Raw genomic sequence first — 24,612 nt, 5'->3', positions numbered from 1 at the left:
TCACATTCTGTTGCTTACAAGAAACACATCTTAAAAAACAAAGATATACATAGAATAAAAATGAGAGACTGAAGCAAAATTAACTGCATCAACGGAATCTAAAAGAGCAGGATTTGTAATCCCTATCTGAAAGACAAAGCAAAAATAAACATTAGAAGCTTAAAGGGGGATAAACAAGAAAACTAAGAATAAGATGAATGCAGGGATACATGGAAATATCTATTTGAAATGATGCAGAATGAAGTAAACAAAGCCAAAATAACAATATAAACAATAATTTGAACAATGTAAATGGGAACCACCACTAAAACAAGTAAATGTAGCAAAATTACAAAGAACAAGAATGGCTCCAAACAAAAGATTTAAAGATATTTCCTACCTTACCCCTTTACAGAGGCAGCAGGTCCACAAATGTAACATGTTGAAAATATAGTCATACTTTTGCAATATACTGCTCAGTTTTACCGATTTAAAAATATTTGCTATGTAGAATGGCTCTCTGGGAGAAAAAATATAAGATACACAAGGAAAATTCTGTTTTTTTAAAAAACAAAAGACATCAATAAAAATTTATTTTAAAAAAGATACACAGAATAAAGTTCAGAAAGGGCAGTAGTACTGATACTGTTAAATTTAATGTACACCTTTTTAAAAACACTATACATAATATTCAGATTTTTTTCTTCCTCTTTGCATATAGAAACATTCACATTTGTTTATTGTCAAATCCAAAATAGAAAACTGTCGATATTTTTAAAAAACAAAAACAAAAACTTTGTGGATTTTTCCCAATAAATACTTATCTAGTTGATTCACTGAACAACATCCCCCTCTCGTGGCCACAGACAGTAACTAAATTGTAAAATAATTATGGTTATAGTGATTTAGTAACATAGATTAAATACTGCCATCCTCCAAAGGACATATACAATTCTCAAAAGAAGAATTTCAACTAAAGTAATCAAACAAAAGACTTCTCCAAACCACCAATAAGAAGAATGTAAATCAAAACAATTCAGAGGTTTTATCTCACACCTCACAAATTGGTAAAGATAAAAATGGGGATAATCAAGACTCAAACATTCTGGAAAGACAGGCATGGTAATATATTGCTGGTAGAACTGTGAACTGATCCATCTGGAAAGCAATTTGGAATTATACTTAAAAAGTAACAAAAATGTTCATATCTTTTGACTTAGAGATCCCACTTCTAGGCATGTATATATCCCAAGAAGATCAGTTAGAAAGGTGTCATGTACATCAAAATATTCATAGCAGCACTTTTATTGTAGAAAAATAAAATGCTGTCCACTGATTTAGGAATGGCAAAATAAAGGGACTGGCTCATATTTACTGAGTGGGTCATGAAATTTTGGATGTCATGTTATTACTGATATATGTATTTTACTTACACAGCACAGTATAATAAATATAGTACTCGCAAAATAAAACTTGCTTTACCCAATAAAAACACAGTAGACCTTTCGAAGAATTTACAAAGAATTCAACAAAAATGACTACTCTTATTGAGGGGAAACTATGCATGTTCAAATCTTCCATTGTGCTGCCAACTTAAATGTTCAGTGAGCTACAGATACCCACAAGCAAAGAATACTGTGCTGTGAACAAAAAAAGCTTGATAACCACTGGGGTGCTGCATTGCAAGAGACAAGGAATATGAAGAATTCAGAGGAGCATGTAAAGACAGGAGGTAGGTAAAGAAAGCAAGATCAAAGAAAAAATACATTCCATTATAATGTAAAAGGAAAGAATAAAAGGATAAAGCATATGGCTTGTAATTATAGTAACAATGCTTTGACTTAAGAGTTGAGAAAGGTATCTTGCTAGCTTCTTCACAGAAACAGAAGCCATGAGTGTGGGACACTACATATCATGTTAGACTCATTTGATCTTAGTTTTGCTAAAGTACTTTTTTTTTTTCCATTTTAAAAATTCTGTTATGGTTCACTGGGGAAGGGAGGAGAAAGGGATATGTTCCGTACTGAACATAATCTAAAAATAAATGTCAATAAAAAAGTTACCAGCTATTTCTATGTAATAGTTAACTAAAATTTATTTGGCATTTGAGAAAGACTTGGATTCAAGGTCTGCCTCTAAAACATATTATTTGTATTAATTAATTAATTTCTTAGTACTTCAAGCAATCCTCTTAAGACTTGTTACATTACAAATCTGCATTTTTAAGGAATTTGTTTTGTGAAGTGAGTTTCCATATCAGAAGTTCTTTGTGCTAATAAAATCTCATGTTTTAATGGCAAAAAAATTTTTTTCAACAAATATTTACTGAATATCAATGTATGCACAGCAACATAACATGGTCCCTGCCCTTAAGGGGCTTACAATCTAGTCCCAAACAAAACCCCTCAATCAGGCCTGTTAGACCACAAGCAAGCTTCCTTTCATTTCTCTCATATTATGAGCTAGAAAATTCTTTTTTTTCCCCCTGAGGCAATTTAGGTTAAGTGACTTGCCCAGGGTCACACAGCTAGAAAAAGTTAAGTATCTGAGCTCACATTTGAACTCAGGTCCTTCTAACTTCAGGGCTGGTGTTCTATCTACTGTGCCACCTAGCTGCCCCTTAGAAAATTATTCTTTAAAAATACAGAGAACTATTAAGTAGAAGTTGAAAACACAGCTACAGAAATCATTTCACTATGAAAACTCACTCAAAACAGACTGAGTGCCAGAAACTAGGGACAAGAGTGACATGTTTGAGATCATGAGAAACTATATAAGGAAAACTAATGTATTCTTCCAAGAAAATTTATCCAATGTATAGTCAAATTCAGTGTGGGAAAATGTAACCCAAAGAACAAATAAAAGGCTATTGCATTTTTCTTTCAAATTATTCAGGTAGGGTGTGATGTGACAAAACTGTCAGCAGCCACCCTTCACTCATATTAGCCCCCAACAAAAAAGCAGAAACCAAATTCTAGGATTTCCACCAGTGTAACAAAACATAATGTACACATATAGACTTTTTCTTTCTTTCTTTCTTTCTTTTTTTTTTTTGCTGAGGCAATTGGTATTAAGTGACTTGTCCAGGATCACAGGGATAGGAAGTATTAAGTGTCTGAGGGCAGATTTGAACTCAGGTCTTCCTGACTCCAGGCCAGTGCTCTATCCACTGCCCCATCTAGCTGCCCCTAGAAAACTTTTAAAAACAGCTTTCAACAACGTAACCAAAAGCACATTAAAAACACTGCACAGGAATTCCTAAGTCCCCCCAAAAAGCTGTATCAAAATTATTGTCTCTGCTTCATTTTGTTCCCCTTTATCACTCAATTAATTCATTCTAACATCATTCGAAGGTGACTGTAAATCAATGACGGCAATTCAAGTATCCAGCAGAGTCTATATAAATAATCTCTTTCTGGGCAGAACTAAGATATTTGATGAAGAGAATTCCACTCTTTAAAAGATGAATCTAAAATCCAATCTCAGAGTTGTAAGGCAATGTTCATCAAAGTTAAATCTATACTTTTAAAGTAGTCCATTAAATGGAATGCAAAATTCCAATTGGGTAAGTTGCCACTATTTAGATTTAAATATAAAAAAAACTGATTAAAATACAAGTGGAATGTGATGTTTTTGCTTAAAAAAGCAAGCCTGAAAAGTAACATTTGGGGTCAGAGTTGCTATGTCTTTTATAGGGCCAATTTCATGGGTCACTGGGTTTATTTACATTGTTATGTTTGAATGATGGTGGGTGGAAAACAAAGGATTCTCTTTACTATTCCAAGAAGTGAAACACAGTCTGACAGGGAATATCACATAATTTTAATCAGTTGAAACTGCCATCTAGTGCTTGGACTCAAACTATAACTAAAGAGTCCAAAGGCACAATTTTCCACTTATGTTCTTAACACCCTGATAAAAAGGATAGAATAGCTATAGGTAAGAGAAGGATGCCTGTCAGTGTTGATGAAATGATTCTTTTCTTGGCTCCTCATTTAGCTTAATGCTAGGTGTCCATCACAGTGTATTCTTTGCATTTATTGATCAAAATTTCTATCTAAAAAACTGCCATGTTCCAACTAAGAACCAGACACAGAACTAAGCTCTACCCAAGAACTGCATCAGCCAAAAACATATAGCATTCTTGATCTCCAGATTCCTTTCCTTATCCCTCCTGTTCCAAAAGTCTCTGTCGAGTTTCCATTACAATTTCTTCCATTATCTCTGGTTTTAAAATGTCCTTGATCTAAAAGAGAAAAGAGAAAATTGCTCATACAGATAAGAAACCAAAATGAAGCATACAATCAAGTTTTATAAATTACACCTAACACAAAGAAAACAAACTAATACAAAAGGAAGAAATAAAAGAAACTGGCCCAGAAAACAGAATAGGCTATAAGTTACAATAACAAACTTTTATTAAATTCCTACTATGCACTAAGCATTGTGGTTGAAAACAGAGATACAAAGACAAAAATGAAACATCTCTTGCTCTTAAAGAATTCTGAACTGGAAAGTCAATATAAGTATTCACAATATAAATATAAGGCAAATTTTTGAAGAGAGGAGGCCTTGGGAATATAGAAAAGAACACAAAAAGTTTCATTGTAATACATTGAGCAGTTTTGAAGGAAATACAGGGTCCTAAGAGTTAAATATGATAAGGGATTACATTCTAAGTATGTGGAACAGCTGATACAAAGATGTGGAGGTGGGAGATGGAGTTATATATGTGAGAAACTGAGTTTCTCATTCAGTTTGGACTGTGGAGTACTTGAAACAAAATAATGCAAAATAAAGTTAAACAGATAGGTTGGGGCCAAGTTGTGAAAGTATTTGAAAATCAAACACTTTATTTTATTCTAAAAATAAAAGGGAATAACTGTAGTTTCACAGGGAGTGATCGTCAAATCTGCATGTTAGCAAAGTCATATTAGCAGCTGTGTGGAAGGAGGATGATTTGGACAAGGCAGAGATTTAAGACAGAGCTTTCAGTTGAGAAACTGTTACAATAATTCAGGTAAAAGATGATAAACGGCTGAACTAGGAAGGTAGCTCAGGAACTAGAGAGAATCAGATAAATACAGGAGATATGGTAAGGTAGAAACAGCAAGATTTGGTATTTGACTGGATATGAGGGGTAAGGGATGGACAGAAATTGCTGAAATTACAGCATTAGCTTAATAAACCAGAAGGATTCTCTCTGTTGACCAGTATAAAGATACTATTTTATGAGAAATTAAGAAACCTAAGCAGTAAAACCTGGAACTAATCTGTTATGGAATCATTTTTCAGTCATGCCCAACACTTTATGACCCCATTTGGGCTTTTCTTGACAAAGATAATGAAGTGATTTGCCATTTCCCTTTCTGGCACGTTTTACAGAGGAGGAAAGTGAGATAAACAGAATTAAGTGATTTGTCCAAGGTCACACACAGTTAGTGTTTGAGACCAGATTTGAACTGGGATCTCCTGATTCGGGCCCAGACTCTGACATTCTGCCACTAAGCTGTCCCCCCGGAACTAATAAACATTTATCCTACCTGATCTTGTAATTGCCAGATGATGAAAAAAATCCCAAAAATTTGCTCATTTATAAATAAGGAGGATAATACAAAACATTTAATAAGGAGGCAGCTGTGTGAGTCAGATTTTCACCATATGTTTTCACACTAATATACAGAAGTACATTTGGGAAAACTGCTCAATGCCTTTGATGTGATTAAGAGAGAGAACCTTATCTCATTTTTGCTATAAAACTGTTTAGAGCAGATAGTGAAATATGGAGAACAACCCAACTGAATACCTGATGGGAAAGAGATGCTTCATAGCAGTACAAAAGGCTAGTGTCAAATAACATCATCTTCTGAGCCACCAGGGCAACAATACAATTTCGGAGTCGAGAAATCACCTCCCGATCAGAGAGTGGTACTGGCTAAAGATAAAGGAAGAAGAAGTTGGGGGAAAAAAAAAAAAAAAAGAAAAATGCACTCAGTGTCAACCACATAAAGACACAGGACAAAAATGACCCCCCCAAAAAGTGACAAGATCAAAACTTAAACCATACATTAGAAAAAAAGGACAGATCTGATAGTTCCAATTTCCTCATGCTACCCCCTGATCTTGCACTCCCACCAGCTTTAATTCTGACCCATCATTCAAGCCCCAACTCAGACAACTTGTTCATGAAGTATTCCCTAAATGCCCCCATGCAGAAGCTATACTCTCTTTTACACTCACATAGCAATTTCTACATATCAAAGAATCTATCTCATTACATATTCATGTAAATGTCTCATCTTATCAACTTAACTATAAGATCCATAAGGGCTCATTTAATCACCCTAAATATTTCTTTATCTGCAAAGTGAGAATAATATTTTCATTACCCCCCTCACAGAGTTCTTGTGGGGATCCAATGAGATAGCACATGTCAAATCTATTCTCAACTATCATTTAGATTCGCCACAAGACTTTGTACATAGTAAGCACTTGATAAACAATGGCTGAATGAGTCGAGTCTAAATTAATTACATTGAAGAGAATGATCCAAAAGAGATGAATAAGGATGTGTTCATCTCATTCATTATGAAGTAAAATATTTGGATACCACCCTAGGCCTGCCTATTATTTTTGGCTAACAATCAACTGGTCAAAAATGTAAATCTTTTCTGAACAAAGAATGATGTGGGATATATAGCTCTCAAGGCAATTCAGAACATATCCATCAATAGGCAGGTTAGAAACAAGCCACACACACCCAAAATTCTTTCAGTTTCAACCATTCTGGAGAGCAATTTGGAACTCTGCACAAAGGGCTATAAACCACACATATCCTTTCACCTAACAATGCCACTAATAGGCACATATCCCAAAAGAGATTAAAAACAAAACAAAACAGGAAAAGGACTTTTGGTATAAAAATAGTTACACAGCTCTTTTCTCTGGGCAAAGAACTAGAAATTGAGGGGATGCCCATCAATTAGGGAATGGCTGAACAAATTGAGATATGTGATTATGATGGAATATTATTGTTCTATGGAAATGATGAGCAGGATGCTTTCATAAAAATATGGAAAGTCCTCCATGAGCTTATGCAAAGTGAAATGTACTATGTACAAATTAACAGCAACAAGATGATCAGCTGTAAATGACTGCAATTCTTAGCAATACAATGATCCAAGACAACTCTAAAGAACTTATAATGAAAAATGTTATCCACACCCAGAGAAAGAACTAATTGTGTCAGAATTCTTTCAGTTATCAGTTATTTACACACTGGTAATAATCTGACTTCTCACCTCTAGATTGGCAATAAAACCCCCTACTTCTTCTTCTCTCTGCTCAGGAGTTGGGTAGATCCAGATGAAGCCATTATTGCCCAAAATCACAGAGGCACCACAAGGCAAGTCATGGAAATGGGTCTTCTGTCGTTTCACCAGAGAAGGGGAAACCTGGACAAGAACTCCCTGCCCAAGCTAAGATATAAATAAATAAATAATGAATTTATTATTAATAAATCAGCAGAGGTTGTCCTTGTATATATCATATACAAGTGAAAATTAAAATAAAAATTTCATTCAGAGTTGAAGTTGATTATAGACTAGGTATAATCGGAAGTCCTTTCCCATTCCAGATTTGCCTGCCCAAAAGCAACTATTATCTCACATGTATATACATGCAAATACAAACATGTGTGATTATTTAAGTGTAAATTTTTGTGTGTATGTATGTATATATATTATGCATATATATATACACATTATATATATTATATATATCAAAAGCTAAATTTTTGTACAATAGAATCTATATGATGGCTTAAAATTCAATTTCTACATCACGTTCATATATTGTATAAACATTATACATGTTTAATATCTGCTGGCTATTGAAAACTTTTTAAAATCAGAATCATTCAACAGTCTGTATCACTTTAGTGCAATTAAATCCCTGATGCAATTCAGCTAAAGTTAAGGCTTTTATCACCAGTTGGTTTTGTCCCATTCCCTTGTCATTCCCTGCCCAAGGAAGAAGATAATGGCAAATCCAGCCCTCACAACAAAGATTTTGGTAGCATTATCTTCAACAAAGAGGATGGCAGCCCACAATGTAAAACAGAGTTTCGTTCCATATTTGAAGATTTTGGAATACTGGGAGATGTAACAACTTTCCCAAGGAAAGATTTCTTTGTTCTACTTCAAAAAATTAAAAACATATAAACCCTACTATATCATAGGTTTTGTTTTTTTAAAGAAAATGTTTTTTTAAAAAAAAGACATTTTAATAATATAGCCTGATAATAACTTGAACCTCCTAGAGATCTCTACTCCTGCACAGAATACCATTTTGAGAGTTCAAGTAACAAAATTAATCTTACCACAAGCAATATTATTTATATTTTTAAATATTTATATTATCTTAAAGCCCTCTATTTTATCCAACCTAGATTAGGTGGCACTGTGAATTTATTTTCCCTAAGAAGGAATGGCATTAACAATGTTTTATGGACTACAGTGGCTCCAATTTCACTAAAGCAAGTTCAAGGGAGAATCATTCTTCTGTCAGAGAAGCAAGATTTTTTTCAGTTTCTCCAATATCATAGTTTCAAGGATATTCCACACATGTTGCTTCTGACCTCTTCTGATCTTAAGCCACAGAACACTGGGGTCAAAATGATATGTGTGGTACCAAGCCCAAATTCCCATTTCTAAAAGGCTCAGAGGGTTACAGATTGTACCAGGGATTCAGAAAGTCTTGCAGGCCCTATCATAAAGAGGATGAAAATGGCAGTAAGAAGGCTTTAAAAATACTACTCACTTTTCCATACTTTAGACTCCGGGTATGTAGAGACACAGCACCATCAGAAAATACAGCCTGGACTTCAGCCTAGCCTAGTGATGAAGGAAGTAACTGTAGTCTGCAACTTATACCTCTCCATTCTCATTTTAAAATACTTTCTCATCACCCCCATCCCACATTCCCTTCCCTCATATACAAACCTCACCTTGGTTTGATTTATTTTCCATTTTCAACATTCCCTCCCTGAAAACTTGTTCTGGTTCTAACCACACTAATTAGGAATACTATGACCTACCCATTCTCCTTTAGCCATAATTGACATCTTGTTCTGAAAAAACCACGCTTTTTCATGGGGATAAATGGCCACCTTGTAGTTAAAGTGAATTTTCCCATCTAACCTAAAGTTCAGGTTACCACGAACTTGTCACAAAGAAATAGCTGAGCCAGACTAGGTGGTATATAAAAGAGATGACAGAATTCATGAGAAAAGTGAAGAAATGATTCATCAGCATCCATAACCTTGGTTTTAAGTTCACACGTGACTGTGAAAATTCTTAGGCTTATCACATCACTTAAATTCAATTTCAACTATATTTTTGTCACTCTGTACAGAACTAGGAAGGTGCCAAACTACAAAATCTAAGGATACACTGATAAGGTCCCCTTCCCGTAAGAAGTCCCTCATTGCAAGTTCATCTTCTGCAGATCTTCTTCTCTGAAATACACAAAGAAACAAAACTATTATTTACATCAACTCACAGAAACAAATTTCCCCAGATCTTATTTCTTTTTTCTCCTTCTGAAGATATATACTAGAGCTATACAAGGTATCCCAAAAGTCTTAGGGTAGCTTAATAATCAAATAACATCAACTACCAAGATGCCAGGATGCCCTGAACTGTCTTAGGCATCTTGGGATCACAGTGAAGATGGCAGTATCCAAAATTCTGGAAGATTCAAATTTGAATCTTGAATAGACACTGGCTATGTGGATGACCCTGGGCAAGCTTCTCAGTTCCTTATCTATAAAATGAGATGGCCTATAAGGTCCTTCCCGGCCCTAAATCTAGAATCCTATAATCCCCCAAAATAACTGTGGCAATGGAAGAATCAGAAGGATCTTAAGAATCCTAGTCTAATCTTGTTGCTTTGTCCCTCTCTGTATGCTAGTCTACCCATCTATAAAAAATAAAGAGGTCTGTATTATATTATTCAGAGGGGCCTCTTTCATTTCTTAAGCACAGCAGCAGAATTATGATACCTCAATCAATCAAAAGTAGCCACCTCTCTGTCTTTCTGTCTCTTGTTTCTCCACCCCCCTTCCTTTCATGTCCAATTTTCAGATAACACAAAGTTGGAAGGGAAACCTAGCACAATTAGGACACAAAAGGATCTAGCCAGGATGGAACAGAGAGGTACATCTAATAAGCTGATGTTTGTTTTATCTTGTTTTCATTTGGCTGAGAACCAAATGTTGGATTTTGTTGGTATAGGGAACTCCTAGAGGAAACTCCTCTAAACCAAGAAAGATCAGCATTTGTTCTGCAACTTTTGGTCTCAGGCCTGGCATAGAGCAACAAGAGGTGATGGGCTTAAAGAAGGTCACAGCCAGGCTTCTTGGGATGGAAATTTAATAGAAATATAAAATCCTATACAAAAAAAATTCACAAGTGTAGGATGGGAAAATTCTACAAAGACAATAGTTTGGGAAGTTTTAATGAGGTTCTAATTTCAAGGAGTCAACTACAGTAAGGCAAAGCAAGTCAAAAAAGTTAATCTAATTTTGGATTGAACAAAGTGAGTGGTCCAGTGTCCAATAAATAGGAGGTAATAGTCACGATATATTCTTTGCTGGTTATATTAAGAGTGAATTATTATTGTTATTAAGTTTTTTTGTTATTAAGTATTTTTAAGGACACAAAGTTGGCAGAGGGGGGAGACCCAGATGCTGAAGAAGCTAGAGGATTGAATGACTAGCAAATATCTGAAGGAAAAGAGACTTTGAGGGAAGAGACATATCAGCAGTCTTCATATGGCTGTCACCAGCACTTAACAAGTTTGTGGTACATACAAGTCACTTAATACATACTTGTAGCCTGGACTGGCACAAAAAAGATTTAGATTTGTCCTATTCAGCCTCAGAGGGGAACACCATGAACAACAGGTTGAAGTTATCATGCCTCAATGGAAAAGGGAAGCAGTCGGGTTGAATTCCATCTCTGATGCTAACTTATCTAGACTACACCTCTTGAGCTTGTTTTCTAATCTACAAAATGACAATATGACTTAAAATGCCTGAGTCACAAGTAACCACTACCTGAGCACAATGGCTGTGGCCATCACTGTCGTAACTGTAAAGTAGCAGAGACACAGATCTGGCGCTCAGGATAGGAACATGCTGCTTGTGATGGCACGGGCTGCCTCAGGAACTTGTTAGTTCCCCATTAATGGAAGTCATCAAGCACAGGATAGGTGACCATTTGTCAGAGAAGAGGTAGAAAGTACTTCTGTTCAGATACAGGATGAATTTGATGATTTCTGAGCTCTCTTGCAACAGAGATTTTGAAATCCTCCTCCTCTTTCTTCTACTCTACCCTAAGACTGCCAATGACTATCCAAAGGAACTCTGCATAAGAGCACCCAGATATGAAAATCCCGCTACATAAAGATAGAAAAATTAGGATTTTAAACAACTTTTTAAAAGGCTTGTTATATGATTCTTTTAAAGAAAGCTTCTCGTAATAAACTTACATCATGAGTCTATATACTAAAATTTAATTTCCAAAAACATATTTGTCTGTGTAGAGCACTATAGACTTGGAATATGGAAATAAACAGAAGCAGGGGTCTGAGTTCCTGTTGTTCCTAGCCTCCCAGATAATATTCCATTAGTCTTCCATCTCAAGGATGTCCTTGCTATTACATTAAAGTCAGAATAAACAATGCCTTTGTTGGAAAAATTAAGCCCTTCCTTTGATCATATAAAACAGAATGTTTTAATCCTAAGCTTTGGCAGCTATGGTTGGTGAGCAGGAAAATGGAATTTAGCTGGAAGCACTTACCAGCTCTCCTCCAGGAAGATTCATGGATGAGAGAAGCAAGACTGAATCCAGCCTAGAATTGGTCTCTACCTTCCACCGCTTCTGCTGAACCTACAAAGTAAGAAAGTAAGGTTGTGGCCCCAAAAATTACAGTCTGAATTCCTGCAGCAAAAACAAAGTAAAATATAATTTAACTCATCATGTGTTAAACAATACAAGACAGCCCTTTACCAAAGATTGTGTCACAAGTTTGACTATTTTTTCTTTTTTTTAAAGCACATAATCTCTATGAACTAGTCCAGCCATTCTGAAAAACAGTTTGGATCTTTGCCCCAAATGTCACTCATATTGTTTATATATATTATTTGAACCACCAATGACACGTCTAAGCCTATAAACCAAAGACATCAAAGAAAAGGAGAAAAATCCCTATGTATGAAAATAGTTATAGCAGTTCTCTCTGTTGTAGCAAAGAATTGGAAATGAAAGGGGCATTCAAATGACTGGGGAACCACCAAACAGCCTATAGTATAGGAAAGTAGTGAAGACTGAACTGTAAGAAAGGATGAAAGAAAATATTTCAGAGCAAGTTAGAAAGACTTGTGTGAACTGAGGATGAATGAAGTGAACTTTAAAAAAAAAAATTCAACTCAAAAGACTTGTTTCACCACTAACCACACACAAGTCTAGAGAAGTTCACCAGCAATGAAACATGATACCTACCTCCTGACAGAAGGGTGATAAGTCCAAGATACAGAATCATATATACATTTTAGGGCTTGGCAAATGCCCTGACTATACTTACTTGCACAAGCAAAATAGCTTTAAAAGTTAACATGATGACTGAAATATGTAAGAAATTTATGGTTTCACACATAATCATTTTCTACTATATATATATATGTATATATATTCCCTTACTTTGCTTGTGAAATTTAGAATGATCTTTTTCTAAAGCAAACTGCCTGTTCTGATTTTTCTTTCACAACATGACTAATATGAAAATATGTTTAAAATGATTGATCACATATAACCTATATCAGATTGCTTACTGTCTTGGAGAAGGAGAAGGTTGAAAAGAGAGGGAGAAAAAAAAATGATTTTCTTACATAAATAAATGTTGAAAATTATCTTATATATAATTTTAAAAATAAAATAATATTAATAGGGGGAAAAAAAAGACAAACTACTTCACTGAAACTTTACCTCTGTGATTCTCCCCACCACAATGTCTCCCACTTCACCATTATACCTGAAAGAGACAACAAGTCAATCATTAGAAAATTTGAATTTTTTCAATTTCCTTTACTATGAATTTAATAATCATGAACATACATGTATATTTCAGCATAGAAATGACTAAAAACAAGGTCTATATAAAAGTTTAAATTTCTGTAACAGTTTGGGGTTTTCAAAGCATATATTAAATTTAAGATGGTGGTAGCAAAACTGTTCTAGGTATCTCAACTGGAAGTTTTTTCTATGCACTTTAAAAAAAAATTGTCAATGTTCTTTTCTTTTTTTCTATAAATCTATTATTGCCTACTCTCAAAACCAATAAAAAGCCTCCATGACAAATTAATATAGTTAAGCAAAACAATTCAATATACTAGCCATATTTGAAAATATATATCTTATCCTGTATTTCTAGACCATCATTTTCTTGACAAGAAGTGTATGGCACATTTCTTCATCAGTTTTCTAAAGTCACAATTGTTCAATGCATTGATCAAAGTTTGTAATTATTTTGACTAATAATTAACTACATATTTCTTTATGACCTCTCTTGTATTGTTTCATTTAACTCTTCTGTATCACTGAGTTTTTTATGCATTTAAGCCCAATGAGACTACAAGTCCCTTGAGGTCTTTGGGTATATTTTACTTTCCTATAACAACAAGAATACCTTGAACACAGTGGATGCTCCATAAATATACCAATTAGAGAGTGGTTTATTTTTTCTGGAATTTACTACAGAACTAACAAGCACAAATGTGAAACCTCTACATAACCTAACAAAGAAAATTATAGCTATACAAGAGATGTGTTCATCTGAAGTTAAAGAAACCAAGAACAACCTCAAGAACCAAATAAAAGTTTTGGTCTATTCCCATTCCTGTCACAATTATACTTCTCTAGAAGTTTCTGCTAATGTCATTTGCACTTAACTATATTCAAACAAAAGATTTAGGCTCTCTCCACATTTCCACATTTCCTCCAATTGTATCTCTGGTCCTAATGACTTACAAATCTACATGGATGGGCCCTCCCTCCAAAGGCACAGCTTCTGTAACCTGCCAGCTGGAAGAATGAGTAAACACACCTTGTTTTCAAAGCTTTCACACAAATCAGCTTGTTTACTCTCTCCACAGAGCCTGCCACAGATGCTATAAGCTTCTCATCTCCCATATAGGTACCATGGCCCCTGTGGAAAAAAAACACAACATAATTATTATTCAAGACCCAAGGGCACTCCACTCTCTCCATCAGGATAAAACAGCCCTTGCTATTTGAGGGCACCAACTGTTTTTGCATTTCTTTGCCCCCATATCATTTAGCACAGTTCCTGGCACACAGGAGGTGCTTAATAAATGTTTGCTGACTGAGTGGTAGATGCATGGACACTGGGAAGATGGACAGGAGGGCACGTGTAGGGTCAAGGAATAGAAACACAAGGCTATACAGGAACAGGTTTGAAGAAACCTGGGCACATGCAAGGACACTCAGAGAAAAAAGGCACACGGAAAAAGACAGGGACACGTAGGGGCACACGAGAGCCACGGACATGAGGGGCCCGTAGGAACAGAGACCCGGAACACAGGGACATGTTGGACACACAGAGCCAAATGGACAAGAGAGAAAAGGGGACATGCAGGAATACGAAGTGGCACAGGAACAACAATGGGACTTGTAGGCGCACACAGGGATACGTGGGGACACGTGGGGACCTGCAGGAGAGGGACACGGAGGATCAGAGACACAAGGACATGTCACAGGCCCCCAGACATGTAGAGACACACAAGACCAAAGATACAGGATGTGTTGGCACACGAAGAGCCACAAGGGACCAGGGATATGGAGGAATAGTTAGGAACGGAGGAGACAGTAGGGGACTCGTGAGTCTTAGGGAAGGGAAAGCAAAAGCCCAAGAGGCAAGTTAAGGCGAGCTTTAAGAACGCCCACCCGCAGCCCTGCCACGCACCGCATGAAGCCGGTATCTGTGGTAATCGTGTCCCCGGGAACCACCAAGTGCTTTTGCGTGTCCCTGTCCAAGCTCTCAGGTAGCCGCTGGCGGGCCACAGGAAGCCGAATCTCCATCGCCATCTTGACGCTCACAGGACCGCGCAAGCGCGCCTGGCCCTAGAGAAGCTGCTTCCGGTTCCATAACTACTGGCAGCCAGAAAACGGAATAGGGCGGAGCAAAGCGGGAGGCGGGACGGAGGGGGGCGGCACTTAAGTAACTCAACGGGGATCCGCTACTAGACGGCCCTGTTTGTTATTGGCGTGAAGGAGTAGGGATCGTTCAAGTACTGAAAATGAAGGGGCAAGGAAAAGTAAAGTTCCACTGTGTACAACTGGCGACCCCTACCCCACCAATGTGGTTTCAGTACAATGACTTCATTACAATGGTGAAAGGGTATATGGATGGAGAATCTTCAAGCTAATATGACAGAAAAAGAAAGTTACAGATGTTGGCGAGAATGTGGGGAAATTGGAACACCGAAGCACTGCTGGTGAACTAATCCAACCATTCCGGAGTACAGTTTGTAACTGCCCCGGGTCGCTAGGACTGTTTTGAATCCGTTGGCCTGGTAATGCCATTATTAGACTATTAGGTCTGTGTGAAAAAGAAAATAAAGAAAAGGGAAAAGACCCTATTTATGCAAAAGTATTTGTAGCAGCTTTTTTGTGGTGGCAAAGGTTTGGAAATTGAGGGGAAACCCATCAATGATTGGACAAGTGACGATTTGTGATTGTAGTGTGCTATAAGAAAAACCTGGGAAGACTGTTAGGAACTGATGCAAAGTAAAGTGAGCAAAACAGAGCATCCTATACGGTAATGGCAATAGTTTAAGAACAATATACTGGGAAAGACTCAGCTACTCCTGATCAAAACAATGTTGAAAAATGCTATCCACCTCCAGAGGGAGCTGACAAATTCTGGGTGTAGTTTGAAGCATACTTTTCTTACTTTATTTTTCTTGGGATTTTTGTGTGTGTTCACTTTTTTTGCAACACGACTAATATGGAAATATATTTTGCACAACTACACACATATAAGCAATACCATATTTCTTGCCTTCTCAAATAGTGGGGAATGGCGAGAGGAAGGAGAGAATTTAGAACTCAATTCCTTTAAAGGAACTAAGTATACATTCACACACAATAGTTCTCTGTCTACACTTTGCTTCGTGGCCATTTCTTAAGCCCACTGCTTCTAAGTGTAAATCAGCTTTCTTCAAGGAGAATACTTGTAGTAGTGAAGTACCACCCCACTCCGGCCCTAGAAGTCTTTTTATCCCCTCATGAAGTCTTCATGAAACTCCCCCTGGATGTCGCTTTTCCCCTCAGCTCAAAGAATCAGTGCATTTCTATAATTCCTAGTGAGCATTCCCATCCACTACATAGGAGCACAATGCTTAAAGCTTCTATTACTTAGTGCTACCACTAAGATCTCTAGATCTCCTGCCCTCACAAGGTCTAGACGTAGATTTGCCTAAGATCAGAAAAGAGCAAAAATAGAGGTTATATATATTCACAAGCACCATAGCAGTATAACAGAAAGGACATTCAACTTCAAAATGGTCCTGTCTCTTAGAACCTGCAAAAGAAAGAGAATGAAAGATGGGTAAATTGCTTCTTTTGTATTCACATTCAATTCTATAGCCAATTATAAAACTTTCCATTATCAAACACCCTCAGTCCCTTGCTGGGCTACAACCAGAGAACTGCTCCCCACAAGTTTTCACAAGAACATGATCCTTTGGACTGAAATCAGGTAGAAATATCACTATGTACTCAAAGGTCTGGCTCTCATAAATCAGCCTGATCATTCTATACTTGGGAAAAAAAAGCTGTCATGTAGCCCCAAAGTCTACTTAAAGCTTAAATCTCTCATTCCTTTATTGGCTATACATAATACATAAATTTCAAACTTTTTATGGCTCTACTTTGCCTCCTCTGAGCAATAATAGTTGGCATTATCTTTCCTTTAAGATTTTCAAAGTATTTGACTTGGGTTATTTCATCTGATCCTCACAACAATCCTGTGAGGTAAATGCTATTGTTATTCCTATTTTACAGATGAGGAAACTGAGGCTGAGGTAAGTGAGATGACTTGTCCAGAGTCAAACTCAGATCTTCCTGAATCCAATCTATATTACCTATCTGATGTGGCTCTTTTCAACAATGAGGTGATTCAGGTCAGTTCCAATGGACTTGTGATGGAGAGAGCCATCTGCTCCCAGAGAGAGGACTGTACAGAGTTGTAGATCACAACATAGTATTTTCAGTTTTTGTTGTTGTTGTTTGCTTGCTCTTTGTTTTCTTTCTCATTTTTTTTTCCCTTTTGGATCTGATTTTTCTTATGCAGCATGATAATTGTGAAAATATGTATACAAGAAGTGTACATGTTCAACCTATATTGGATTACTTATTATCTAAGGGAGGAGGTGGGGGGAGGGAGAAAAAAATTTGAAACAAGATTTTGCAAAGGTGAATGTTAAAAAACTATGCATATATTTTGAAAACAAAAAGTTTAAAAAAGAAGAAAGAAAACACACAAAAAGAAATACTATCTTAGTAAGGGCCTTCTAAAAATGTGATAGCTATCATTTATAAATTATATATAAATATGATTATGCATTTATATAATTAAATATGATTATATATTTATAATTAAATATAATATTCCATAAAATTCCATATCTGATTAGGGCAAGGTAAAATAGAATTATCACATCCTTAGACTTGGACATTATGCCTTTTCTTATGCAGCCCAAGACTGCATTAGCTATGTTACACAGTGAACTCATATTAAGCTTTCATTACATTAAAATCCTTAAATCTTTTTCAAATGAATGCAGCACATATCTGACATTTGTGGAAATGATTTCTTTTAAATCTAATTTCTTAATTTTCTACATGAAAAAACTGAGATCCAAGGAGAGTCCAAAGTCTGACATTAAATAAGTAATAAAATTATAAAGTAATAAAAGTTCCCTAGTCTTCTGACTACCAATCCAGAGCTCAAGCTTCCATCTTTATGAGGATATCAATGAGGAGATTATCATTATCCTTACTTTACAGATACAGAAACTTGGGAAGGAAGCAACTTCTATACTTGGCTTTGTTACCATTATTTAAATGCAGAGCATCAATATCAATGGCTAGGAGTTCCAGTTCTATAAATTTTGATTGAACCCAACAAAACAATTATTTCTGGTTCTGGCAGCTGATGAGGGCTGAATTACTGGACCACTGTGCTACCTATTATCAACAACACCAACCCTGCTATTTGTAGTCAGCTTTTGAACCATATTTTTAGTATAACTGTAATAACAGGACTACTGCCAAGGGGGTCTATGACACTAACAAACTAACAATCTTTAAAACTTCTAACTGGGAGTAAAGAAGACTTTGAATTCAGTTGTACTTTAACAACAAAGCGAAATGAGATTTTAGGCTACTGGTGTTCCAAACAAGAGAGATGGCACTCCCAGCTCAAAACATATCTGGATGCAGGCCTGGCATCATGTTTTGGGAAAGATACTAATAAGTTAACATACATAAAAAGGGTAATGAAAATGACAGGGCTCAAAACCATAAGAGATTATATTTAACCTGGAGAAGAAAAGAAGGGGGTGGGGATGATAGTGGTGAAGACATGACAGTTCAAACATACAAAGGGCTGTTTTTTGAGAGAGAGATTAGATTTATTCTGACTACTCCAAGTGAGAAGAACTGGTACGAATTGGCAGAAAGTGGGAAGGGAAAGAATAGATCAAGATTTCTACTGAATATAAGGAATAATTTCCTAATGATTAGAGCTGTCTAAAAATGATATAATTTGCGTAATAAGGGTTCCCCATCATTGGAGGGCTTTAAGTGGAACACGAAAATGTTTTTAAATATTAGGAATTTAGTAGAAGGGATTTCTGAGCTGAGACCCTTTCTAGTTCAGGAACTCTATGATTATATGGTTGGAGGCTTTGAGAAAGCTCACACCCCAAAACCAATGGACTCTAAAGAAAAGATTCTTCAGAAAGCAGTGTTTGGTTGCATAATATTAAGTTTAGCCCAGTTTTCCATCTTTCCTCTTTCTAGAATGTCAAAATTATTCCTTCACTACAAAGTCAACCATCCCCAAATCTCTTTAAAATAGTTCTCCCAATGGCTACTGGCTAGACTCTTTCCTGAAACTATTCTCTATTGGACTGGTTAAGTTAAAACTACTGAGAGTTCTTTAAAGCAACAAGATGCCAGAAAATAGATAGGTATTTCTGCTCCACCAATCTCCCCCCCTCCCTTAAGAAAACAGAGCCGAATTTACAAAACAGGTAAATGAGTGTGAGGGATTCTTCAAGCTTTAAAAGGAGTGTCTTATTTACATAAAGATTCAACCCCTCAGGGTGCTCTTAAATTACAGCCTCTATCTTTAAGTGTTTGTTTATGAGTCTTTGAATCCTACAAAGTAGACCAAAAGAGGAAAAAATCAGTAGCAAAGTACAAAGAACCACAGCCACTTGAAGATCAATCAGGAGTAAAGATGAAAGGTTCCTAAGTGACAAGTCAGTGGGAAAATTGGATTCTATTCCTGTCCATTCCATTAATAGAAACTAAAATAGGACCTACCAATTAAAATCCAATTTAAATCTTTGCAAAGCTACATCTAGCACCTAAAATCTTCTTTCTCTCTTTTCTTCACTAGGCTCTTTCCCAGGAGAAACATATTCTCAGGAATCTGGGGAGTGGGTTTTCAAGGAAAAAAAAAAAAAAGAAGAAGAAGCTGCTAAGAGAGTACTCAATCTCTATTTTGTATATATTCTGTTTATAACTAAGTTCCTACATGTTGTTTCTTCTTGCTAGCTTATAAACTCCTCAAGGACAAGGACTACCAAATCCATAAGTATTTAAAAACACTCACTAAAGATCAAGAACTATGCTAAACCCTTAAAATGGTGACCCTGTCTTTAAAGAACTGACATTGCAACGGGGGAGACAATGTACTATCAAGGATGAATGTACAAGATATATATATTATGTAAATAGTAATTTAGAGAGAATACAAATGAGACTAAAAAGCTTCTTGCTGAATTTAGTATTTTAATTGAGATTTGAAAGAATCTGGAAGACAGGTAAGGAGGAAGAGCACTTTAGACATATTAGACACAAAGTGGAGAGATGGGGTATCTTGTAGGTGACTAGAAAAAGAAGTCAATATCACTGGGGTGTAAGAAAATTGGAAAGGTAGGAGGGACCAGGTGATGAAGGAATTGAAAAGCCAAATAAAGGATTTCATAGTTGATCCTTGAGGTAACTGGGAATTACTATAGTTTGTAGCAGCCAGGGGTCTCATTGGATAGAAGTCTGGGCTTGGAATTAGGAAAACTCTTCCTGAGTTCAAATCTGACCTCAGACACTTATCAGCTATGTGACCCCGGGCAAGTCACTTCATCGTTTTTCCTCTTCTGTAAAATAAGCTGGAGAAGGAAATGGCAAACTACTTCTTTATCTTTGCACAAACAACAACAACAACAACAACAACAACAACAACCAAAACAAAACAAAACACAAACCCAAATGGGTCCAGAAGAGTCAGATTTGACTGAACCAACATCAAGAACAAGAGTTTATTAAAATGAGGAGTGACTTATTAAATAGGTAAGAACTGTGCTTATAGACTGGTAAGGAAGAGAAGTCAAACAGGGAAGATAATCAGTAGACATGAGGTGATAGGAGCCTGCACCAGGGTGGTGGCAAGGTCAGAGAGGAAAAGGGAGTTATTTGAAAATTATTGCAAACGTGGTATTGAGAAGACCTGACTGCAGTATAGAGATGGATGAGAAAAAGTTAGGGAGCAAGGGTGACATCCAGGTTTCCAATCTAGGAAGAGGAAAGGGCTTGGAGGGAAAGGTAAAGAGTTCAGTTTTTAGCAAGTTGAATTTAAGATAACTACAGGACATCTAGTAAGATGTCCAACAGGCAATTCAAAATGGTTCTTTGTATTCCCAGGTCCTGTAGACCCTAGAACAATGTGTGATGCATATTAAACACTTAATACATCCTATAAGGTCGATTGATTAAGTCATTACCAGGAATAAAAACTGATTCCTGACCCACTAAGCTCTGTCCATAAGGTTAATCAGAAATGGCAGTGTATCTGTGGTAGATGGCTGGTTTCCAAGATAACTGCAGCCTTGTCCATAGTAGTCATTTAATAAAAGATCATCAGATTGAATTGAATTACCACTAACCACAAAGAGCTCTGAGGCAACTTATCTAGGAAAGCAGAACAAAGGAGAAATGAAACTGTCAGAACCAAATTGTGATATTTCTCCTGGCAGAGCCCAGTTTCCTGTACCTAGTACAGAATAATTAAGTAATAATCGGATGTTAAATTAATTTAGTAAAGATTTTCTCTGTTTTAATTTTTTTTAAAAAGCAGGGAGGCACTTCACAAAAGAGAGGGTATTGAGTTGGGCTTTGAAGGATGAAAACTAAATTTTTGTGCACCTATTGAAACATACATATATACGATTACCTTACTTTTCCCAGGATGTGTGACTGAGCTTTGTCTTCTGCAGAGTTAGTTTGGAGAAATCAAAACTAATTAATAAGCATTTAAGTGCTTCTTATGTGCCATGCACTGTACTAAACTGAAGATACTGTATATATATATATATATATATATATATATATATAGTCTCTACCCTCAAAGAGCTCACCATTTGATGGGAGAAAGAGACAAGAAAAAACTTACATTCAAACTTAATATACACAGGATAAATTGAAATTGGCTCAGAGGGTAGGCACTAATATTAAGGAAGACTGGGAAAGCTTCTTGTAGAAGGTGAATTTTAATTAGGAGCTAAGGGAAGTCAGAAGATGAGAAGGGAGAGAATTCCAGGCATGGGGAGACAGTCGGTGAAAAATATAGAGAGTTGAGAGATGAATTGTGTTATTTGAAGAGCAAGGAAGAAACCAGTCATTGCATGATAGAGTAAGTCCACGGAAGGTATAAAGTATAAGAATGGAAAAATAAGAAGGGATTTGGTTATAAAAAGACTTTAAAAGCCAAAAAGAGCATTTTATATTTATTGCTAGAGGTAATAGAGCAGAAAGTGCCTTTTCATCTTTAATCAGGTAGATTTGAACCAGGAAGTTTATGAATATCAATGGCCAAAAGAGGGCAGTGGTACAACATAGACTTCTGTGGTGCCGTGGGAAGAGAAGCAGGTGACAGCTGATATCAGTCAGAGAGAACAGGGCGTCCCTAGAAAGTCAATAGAAAATAGCCTTTGTGGTTTTACAAGAATATAAGTAAATACCATATTGACTGGGGTGAATTTTCTATCACTCAAAATCAATCAAGCTATTTTGAACAACTATTAAATGCAAGGTACTAGGATATACCAATCAGAAGGTTGCTCCCACCCCATAAAGAAAAGCTAGAAGACAATTCCCTTTGCTTCTTTTCGGAGGTTTGGGTGTATAGGTGTGGACATTTGCACATAATGTCAGATTTTTTTTTTTTTTAATATGGGGTGATCAGTTTTGCTGAATTTATTTCATTTGTTCTTTTTTCTTTCTTGTTAAGATAAGAGATAATTCTCTTGTAGTGGGAAATATGAAGGGGAAAACCCATGCCATTTAAAGATAAAAGAGCAATAAAATCTGTTTTTAAAAAGAGACATCAGCGAAACTAATATTGCTGAGATTGAGGAATCTGGCTTTGGTCACAAGCATGACCTCAGGCTTCTCTCCTGGCCTCTGCAAGTGAAAATTGATCTAGATGATCTCTAATATCCCTTCCAATTTTAACATTCTCTTTTTTTGTGTTTTAACATTCCATGAATATCTCTGATATCCAATGGTCATAAAGGCTCAAACCTGATCATTTATGAATTTTTTTTCAGCCATGCAAAGACATGTCGTACACCTAAGAAACTAGAAAAACAAGAAAAAATAAGTTGTTAGAGGTATACCTGGGGAAGTTAAAAGTACAGCTATAAAATATTATTATAAATACATGTTTGTCAATTGATTAATGTTTGACTGATAAAGTTAGACTGAAAAAGGGAGGAATCTCCCAGGTTAGGATCATAGAATCACAGACTCTCAGAGCCAGGTGGAATCAAAAACCTTTAGGGCCATGTAGTCTAACCTTGACCAAACCTATAAAGGAATCCCTTGCTACTACAGTGACATGACAGATGATTGGTCATTCAGCTAGAATTTATGCTGCTTCTGATCAGTGGAAATTTTTTTTCCTTTGTGGAAAAAAATAAATATTTATTAAGTGCCTGTTATGTGTTATTTTTGAGTCATGTATGACTCTTTGTGACCCCATTTGGGATTTTCATGGCAAAGACATTGGAATGGTTTGCCATTTCTTCTTCAGCTCATTTTTCAGATAAGGAGGAAAACAGGGTTAAGTGACTTACCCAGGGCCACAAGTTTCTGATGCCAGATTTGAACTCATAAAGTTGGGCCTTATTCTAGGCCCAATGTTCTACTTATTGTACCACCTACCCTGGCTATTCTAAGCATTTTTCAAATATTATCTCATTTGATCCTCATAACAACCCTAGGGGAAAGGTATTATTATGATGTCCATTTTACAGTTGAGTAAACTGATGCCAACAAAGGCAAAGTGATTTGCCTAGAGTCACAGAGGTAACTCTAAGGCTTTATTTGAACTCAGGTACTCCTGACTCTATGTATTATATCACCAAGCTGCCTTCAAGCTCCTTTTTGCAAGAATGTATTTCATCATCATCATTATCAATAGTAACAAAAAATTACTGACAACTCACTACCTGGAAAAGCAGTATGGTGCAGAAAAAAAGACCTGACTTCCAATTCTAATTTCACTTTTACGCACTATGGGGCTTTGGACAAATGTCTTTTCGATTCTCTTGGAGCTTTAGTTTTTTCATTTATAAAATGGGACTAATGAGTCAAAGCATCCTCAGTCTTAAAACACAATAGAAACAGGAGCTGTGATCACACAAGGCTTAAGACACAATGCTAGCTAGGTACAGAAGCTATAGATACAGGACCTAGCCTCTGACTTTTGAGGAGTTCTGGCCTTGATTAGGGATATAGGCTGTAATGGTAAAATAAGTGAAACTAGCAGACCTCAGGCCTCTCAGAGAGACTGCACAAGGCTGCCTCATTTAATCCAATGCTCAAGACATCACCTAGTGGTGCCATTGGTTCTCTTTGGAAAAGGGCAAACGGAAAAGGGCATTACTTCTTCTGGAAGCAACATGTCCTGTGAGCTTTTGAACATCACCTATTGCTTTGCAGCGGAGCTAGGACCACTGTGACCTGAGATAGGAGTAGGAAGAGTGAGGGGCAATATCACTACAGATTATAGATAGATGTACCATGCTAATGGTGGTACTACAGTGATAGGTGCCTAGGAAGCATGTACATGTTTTTCAAACTGAATTAATCACTTAATATATGTATGGTGGATCCTTGATGGTTATAGTGAAGCATGTTAAAGAGTTGGAGTGAGGGACCAAGAAATCTAACACAATCTACATGCCTTAACAGGACA

The 24,612-nt window shown here is 36.4% G+C and overlaps 1 protein-coding gene across 1 annotated transcript; it reads right to left on the bottom strand.

The window, feature by feature from the left end:
• Positions 1 to 532: 532 nt before the first annotated feature.
• On the bottom strand, positions 533 to 15,159 carry EXOSC2 (exosome component 2). The gene is made up of 9 exons (XM_051980202.1): positions 15,025 to 15,159; positions 14,146 to 14,247; positions 13,029 to 13,074; positions 11,844 to 11,933; positions 9,431 to 9,496; positions 8,800 to 8,868; positions 7,281 to 7,457; positions 5,786 to 5,914; positions 533 to 4,225 (listed from the first exon to the last, which is right to left on the bottom strand). Exons 1-9 carry the CDS (start codon positions 15,144 to 15,146, stop codon positions 4,145 to 4,147), a joined length of 882 nt encoding a protein of 293 aa, XP_051836162.1. The 5' UTR covers positions 15,147 to 15,159; the 3' UTR covers positions 533 to 4,144.
• Positions 15,160 to 24,612: the final 9,453 nt, after the last annotated feature.

This window comes from Antechinus flavipes, chromosome 2 (genome assembly GCF_016432865.1).
Source record: "Antechinus flavipes isolate AdamAnt ecotype Samford, QLD, Australia chromosome 2, AdamAnt_v2, whole genome shotgun sequence".
NCBI classification, from domain to species: Eukaryota; Metazoa; Chordata; class Mammalia; order Dasyuromorphia; family Dasyuridae; genus Antechinus; species Antechinus flavipes.
The sequence above is the reverse complement of the archived record's forward strand: the minus strand, read 5'-3'. Positions and strand labels throughout refer to the sequence as shown.

What these genes read in the sequence shown, in the direction of transcription:
- EXOSC2 (XM_051980202.1), bottom strand. Translation starts at nt 15,146, where the DNA reads ATGGCGATGGAGATTCGGCTTCCTGTGGCCCGCCAGCGGCTACCTGAG. An exon ending in ACAGATACCGGCTTCATGCG is followed by an intron (nt 14,248 to 15,024) that starts GTGCGTGGCAGG and finishes TTTTTTCCACAG; the next exon opens with GGGCCATGGTACCTATATGG. An exon ending in GGGAAGGGGACCTTATCAGT is followed by an intron (nt 8,869 to 9,430) that starts GTATCCTTAGAT and finishes TCACTAGGCTAG; the next exon opens with GCTGAAGTCCAGGCTGTATT.